The 6,685-nt window shown below is 32.4% G+C and overlaps 1 protein-coding gene across 1 annotated transcript; it reads right to left on the minus strand.

Annotated features, from left to right (window-relative positions):
- Window positions 1–1,479: 1,479 nt before the first annotated feature.
- LOC133199707 (synaptobrevin-like) lies at window positions 1,480–5,773 on the minus strand. Its single transcript, XM_061335579.1, has 4 exons — window positions 5,686–5,773; window positions 4,599–4,682; window positions 2,986–3,132; window positions 1,480–2,345 (listed from the first exon to the last, which is right to left on the minus strand). Exons 1-4 carry the CDS (start codon window positions 5,686–5,688, stop codon window positions 2,178–2,180), a joined length of 402 nt encoding a protein of 133 aa, XP_061191563.1. The 5' UTR covers window positions 5,689–5,773; the 3' UTR covers window positions 1,480–2,177.
- Window positions 5,774–6,685: the final 912 nt, after the last annotated feature.

Raw genomic sequence — 6,685 nt, forward strand, 5'->3', positions numbered from 1 at the left:
TGTACCGAAGTTCTTGACGGTAAATTTGGATAGGAATGCATCATTAATAGATGAATATCAATCATTCAATACTGTTTACATAGTAACTAGAGATGTCAGCAAAAATTAATGCTTTAACTAGCTTACAGGCATTTTATTTTACAGCTCGCTACTTGACACTGTGGAGTAATCTATGTTAATTAAATAACATTATTTATTTTTTTTAGTTTTACATTCATTTTTATTTCCCCCTCAAGGTACCACACAACTGGTTTCGTTCCGTTCCGTTTCGTTCCGCAAAGTACCAATAGCCCAATATATTGATTCTGTTGAGAATTCTTTCCAATAGTAATTTATTTTTATGATACGTTTAGTCTTCTGCAAATCGTTAATAGTTCACAGTACTTTTTTTTCCTCAAGACTGATACTGTAGTTATAGACAAGATTTTCAATGTATCATTTATATACTAGCGATAATGAGTTTCCATCTATGTTTGACGACACCTTTAATTTAATTTCTAGAAAAGTTTGATTTACAGTAGTATGAGGGTATAGTATACTTTTTGTATGTGGGTGGTTTCATTGTACCCATTAACAACAATTACATAGCATGATTTGATTTAATTATTTTTCTGTTCAGTTTTTGATATCAGCGTGTTGCTTAAATAAGAAATATTGATTTTTTCATATCAATAAAATGGTATGTATCTAAATAGTGTTGCATATTTTAATTGATATAAAGACATAATCGTAGATCCCATTCATCAATGATGCAAATATCCCAAATGGTCCATTTGTGTGTATTTCGATAGAGATTAATTGTTGGTACACATTTGTATTTCGTTTTTCTTCATAGCCAAAGATGCAATGTCTCTGATAAATATACGCAATTAATTAATTAATTATATTTTAAGAGAAAATGGAATAAATATATTAATTAAAATGGAAGCTAAGTGACGCAGTCAAATCCCATTTGATTTCAAATCAAGGTTGAATAGATCACCACTTGCAGACGTTTTTTTTTTTATCCTTCATGGCTGCCAATATAATTGCCGATTTGGTCAATGAATTGCCCGTGACTGAATATGTCTTTTACTGACATTGTTTTAAAATTTGGAAAAAGTACGTGCACTCTGAGTAAAACACTAGCTGCAGATCTGTAGCTCGCAGGTTTGAAAAAATTGGGATGGACGACCAGAGAGCTACAGTGCCATCTACTGAAAAAAGGAGTATATTGTATATATACAAATATATATATAAAAGGAGTATATATGTTTCTCGATTTATTTCTCTTATTTACTAAAGGGGGGGGGGGGGGCGGCTAACGTCTTTTTAAAACATTTTTGTTTTAAGTTGAACCATATTGTAAAATTTCGGACAAAATAACATTGATAAAGTCACAAGACTCATGAACTCCACATATAACTTTTGACCTGGAAATGCCTCTGTCAAAAACTCAAAAACGGCCCTTATCTGTCATATATAAATTATTTATTTGAACAAATGAACAACAATATACAATACGATGAAAGATATAAACTTGTCGCAATTTCTTTGGCACATGAAAAATTATATAAGTGAACACATCCTCGTGTTATATTGTATATACACACAGCCATGAATATAATACGATTTTTTCTTGATTCATGTTTATGCTTACAAGTCACCGTAACTTCTCGCATTTTATTATAATATAGATAAAATAGTCAAAGAGTTGTAACGTCTGGCTTTTAAACGAACAAAATACATGTCTCAATCGCAAGTTGTAGATTAAATTTCTTGTGGAGTTGGAGGTGGTTCAGGCTCATTGTGTATTAATGTTAGTATATAAAAGTACTTCATGCATTAAGTAACCAAATTTTCCAAACTGAAGTGGTACAACAATTTTCTGAAAAATTTGCCCATGTACATTGATTTAGGGAAAATTTAGTGAGACAAAATATGTGTATCACAACAAGGGCTAGCATGAAGTAATGTTTCTCAGTTCTTCTTTGGCAGGATGTAATACAATTTGATTTATATTGTTTTACAAACTTAGTATCTGACGAGGTACCAATATTTAAAGTTTCTTGAGTATAACGGAGATTCTTGGTCAAATATGGTATACATGTATGCTGGTGGCTACGAGAGTGGATTTTCGGCATCATGTTTGCCCAAACACCGGATTAATCCATACACTGGAAGAATAGAAAGCTGAACTAGTCCTTAAGTATCACTCCCGTCTTCCATAGTACGATGACGATGATAGTTATCAATATAACCAAAACAATAAAAGTAAGTAGTCCACCTAAAATTAGACTTCTTCGGTGCGCACGCAGCCACATTTTCCTGTGAGCTTTCTTTGTCATGACCGAAAACTGAATTGCCTGAAATGATAATGTCTTGATGAAATTATGATTCCCTATAATTCGATTGATTTAATTTAATACAGAGAAGGAATAAAAAGGTACATGAAAAAATTCTTTTAAAACAGAAAATTCCATGAAATATCGATCCAGTCTCCTAAAATGTGCTCGTTTTACAGTGAGGTCACATTAAATTGCAAGCGATTGGGGTGCATAGAAACCCCCACCTCACCCTACCCCAGAATATACATCCATAGCACACATTTACAATGTATTCCATACGGTAAATCCAAAAATAAATAAATAAAAATAACGTAGAATAAAAGTTTTAAGAAAAAGGATATCGCCATGGTATATGATAAAATAATAAAACATTTATTCTACGTTATTTTTTGGATTTTCCATATGGAATACATTGTAAATGCGTGCTAGAAGAATAATTTATGAAATAAGACAAATAAAAATATGCTTCGAACCGGGGTCTATATTGCCGGGGGGGGGGGTCCCTGCCAACAAGCTCCTGTGGCATACAATACATCAACTAATAGTAGCATTTCCGCAAGTTGCAAAGTAAATGTCATTGTAATTTTCAGAAAAACACCCCACCCCTCCCCGGCCTTTGAAGATCCTCCTATTTCAGTATGCCATATTTCTCAATTACCCCAGCTTCTAGCCGCTCTCCCTGTTCCACCAAGTGCTCAAGTTTTCCCTCCCTATCTCGGATCTTCACAATATTGTCCTTCATCGCCAGAGCCACACCCTCTACCTCTTGATGAAGTTCCTCTACAGTCTTCAGTGGAACTTTTTCCTGATTAAAATAAACCCATAAAAATGTGAACTGATAAATGCACATGCAACAGATTCCCTGATGTGAACAAACTTGAATTTACAGTAACTCGGATGCATGAATTTGAATTTAACCCTTTGCTGCTCTGTTGTTCTTGAGCAAATGCAGAAGTTTTAAAACTTTACTTCTCAATTATAGTGTTTCCCTATCTCCGATGATCATAATTTAGCATAACAATTCCTGAACAATTTCTACATGGGAATTACTAATATTTTCTCCATATTATTCTTTTCTAAGATTTTGTCACATGCTGTGGTTAGACCCTAGCTTGAAAACAGAGTGAGTGTATTCTATAAATAAGGACCTACATGTTTTCTAATTGTGACTCTGTTGTCCCTGACAAGATAAATATATTTTAAACATGTATTCGTATACGAATCAAGGTGTTGGGGTGAGTGGAAACCTGGAGCTCAACCTAACAAAAATTCTTGACCAGCCGCCAAAAATGTAAATAAAAGAAAAAAGTCATCACCTTATTTTTAAGGGGGCACATCCGCTAATTAACTTTTTTTCTGTTAGTTAACTATTTTTTTTTTAAAAAGAATATTACTCGCCATTCTTCCTTGAAATGTCCCCCGCTTTAAATAAAAGAGGGGTTACTTATTTGGATCTATATGTCCGTCCGTCTGTTCGTCATTTTTTCGGCCTGTAACACTTTCGTTTCCGAATGTTTAAAAAAAAAACTCCTTAAGATTTGCTGTGGAATTTTATATCTTAACACCATATGACATATAGAAGACCTTTATTGATTTTGAGATCAAAAGTCAATCTCAGAAATTCATATATTGCATAAAATTGTTTTCATATGATAATTTAAGTTCTCTTTGAGTTTTTGCAAGCAATATAACTTTTAATTTCAGAACTTCCTATGACTAAAAAATATTCATATCGATTTTCTAAGATAACTCTCTTTAAGACCCTTATGGATGCTGAGGCGAAAAAGCGAAAGGTTTAATCCTTCTTTTCTTTAATTTTCAATCTTTAAGGTCTTCCATTCACTTATTATTTTTAAGCAGGGGACATTATAATTCCCTGAACTAACCTGCTTATCAATAATTTCCGCCAAGCAAAGCAAACATGTGCATTATTTCACCACTGGCGCCGCTAAAGATTGGCCAAGTCAAAAGTAGCACCACCCCATAATAATTCAGTATTTCATTCGCAAGAAATAGCAGACATGCAGCTATGGAAATAGAATGAACACAATAAAACCCGTGGTTTGCGAACATGAAATGCATGCAACTTCTGCAAATCTGATAAAAATAAAAATTTAATGCACTTCATTTATGTCTTTGAAACTGACTATGGAAAATAACGATATAATTAAATTACAACATCTCTTTTACAGCAAACAGTATATTATGACATCTATTGATAAGTTCCACCACCTACTAGTGGTTAAAAAGAACTTGACGGTTTATACAAACCTGTATTTCGCGTGTAGTTTCAGGTTTGTCTTTTTTCTTTTTGAAATGTTTGAATACATGTATCCTCTTCGACTTAGATTTAGCCTACAATTATACATACAATAAAAGGTCTATGAACAAGTGCAAGTACACCAGTCACCCCTCATTGAAAATGAAATCGAATCAAACGACACAAAATTTAAATTCCCTACCGTGGCCTTAAATAAAAGATAATGGCTATTTTGTTTTTCAAGAAATGTAGAACGTTAGAAAATTTGTGTTTTGAGTTTTGTTATTTCTGGCCTTGCTGCTCTTGAGTCGTATAAGAAGTTGAGTTGCAGGCCTACACTAGTTTAAAGCTCTATGGACTGCAATATTTCAATATTTTTACCCATGGATATACTGGTATATGGTCTGAGAACGTTTACTGCAAGTTCAAATGACAAAAAATTTCTTTCAGCTTATACTATCCTTGTGTCTAAATTGTAATTAAAGACATTAATTTACATTTCGAGAACGATCACGTGGCTATCGAAAGCAACATGAGTTTGTTTACAACATAAAATTTCACAATTATAAATTAAAAATTTTCTTCTATATGCTACTTCATTTGAATTTATTTATTTATTTACTTTTTTTACTCATTTATATATTTATTTATATTGTATATATACTATGTAAGATCCCTGACCATTTTCAGTCAAACCTTATTATCTCGAACTCGAAGGGACCGAGAAAAAAAAAACTTCGAGATATCCGAGGGTTCGAGATATTGAAAGTAAAATACTTCAAGAAAAAGTGCTTGGGACTTCCAAATCACTTCGATATAGCCATGGTAATCGAGATATCCGTGTTCGAGATACTGAAGTTCAACTTTTGTTAAAGGGGCAATTTCTCCTTATTTGTAGACATACAAAGAAAAGTTGTGATGTAATTCAAACATTTTAAAGGTTACACTTTCATATTAAGGCACCAACAGGCTGCCGTAAACTACAGTTTGTAGCTCTACGTATTGTACTTTGAACATGCCATGATTTTGCCCCGTCCTTTCTTGCTTTTATAACTGTAAATGCAATAAAATGAAATAAGAGTTAAACAAGGAGCTTACCATATCTCTTTATCCAATTCTAATATTGGTCCAGATTCATATAATGCTAAGCAGAGAGGATTGATTGTTACCGCAATGCAGACAGAACACAAGACGGGTTTTCCTGAAAGTCTAAAAATAGAGCATGGCATGTTATTTAGAATACTACTCACACACATGCTGGTTGTATATTGAAAGTTTCGGAAATAACAGCACACCAAAAGTGAAACATCAACAAGTTTCAAGTGTATCGTTTATCAACTGTGCCTTTTCAATTTGAAATACCTATAAGAAATAATCTTTAAGAATTCCTAGAATTTTTTTATTTTACAATTTGTTTCTTGTACTGTAAGTTTGACTTAATAATCACTTCACCCTAGATGGAAAGAATAGTTATTTCTTTTACTGTAAAATTGCAATCGTGATTTGAAACGTTATGTCTACAATATTCATAAATCAAACTTTTTACTTTAATTTCAGTGAAATAATACACATGTTAGTATTCTTAAATATGCTTACACTACGATTCTGTTTTACGCAATGTCCAAAATGAATGCAAGTTCTTCTCCAATGGCATTTAATCATCCTGAAAGTTCACAAACTCCATCATTTTATAGAATGTGTATTGTACACATCAATTCTATTAATAAACGTACTCGACATAGGGAAATATATCCTGATTTGCCATAATTAAATCAATAGATTTACAGCTTTCCTACAGGCGCTGAATTTTCACGTATATGTATTAATTCTTTAAGTAAGTAAGTATTAATTCTTTGTGTCACCTTATTTCAGGGAATTGATATGCGTCAACTTTGTTCTCAGTGCATCAGCTAAGCATTATGCAACAAGTTTCATGTTGACATTCTATGTCATCATTGCAAATATATATATATATATATATATATATATATATATATATATATATATATATATATATATATATATATATATATCCACTGCATCTGCCTCGTTGCAAATTATCTTGCAAAATATATCTACAATGTATATTTTTACAAGA

The sequence above is a fragment of the Saccostrea echinata genome, unplaced genomic scaffold (genome assembly GCF_033153115.1).
Source record: "Saccostrea echinata isolate AGI-Se365-2 ecotype Australia unplaced genomic scaffold, CSIRO_AGI_Sech_v1 ptg000002l, whole genome shotgun sequence".
Lineage (NCBI taxonomy): Eukaryota > Metazoa > Mollusca > Bivalvia > Ostreida > Ostreidae > Saccostrea > Saccostrea echinata.

Bases quoted from the DNA above. Each gene is read 5' to 3' on its own strand.
- LOC133199707 (XM_061335579.1), bottom strand. The intron at 3,133-4,598 runs GTTTGTATAAAC...TATTTTAATCAG, and splicing joins AAACTACACGCGAAATACAG to GAAAAAGTTCCACTGAAGAC. The intron at 2,346-2,985 runs GTAATTGAGAAA...TTATCATTTCAG, and splicing joins GAGAGCGGCTAGAAGCTGGG to GCAATTCAGTTTTCGGTCAT.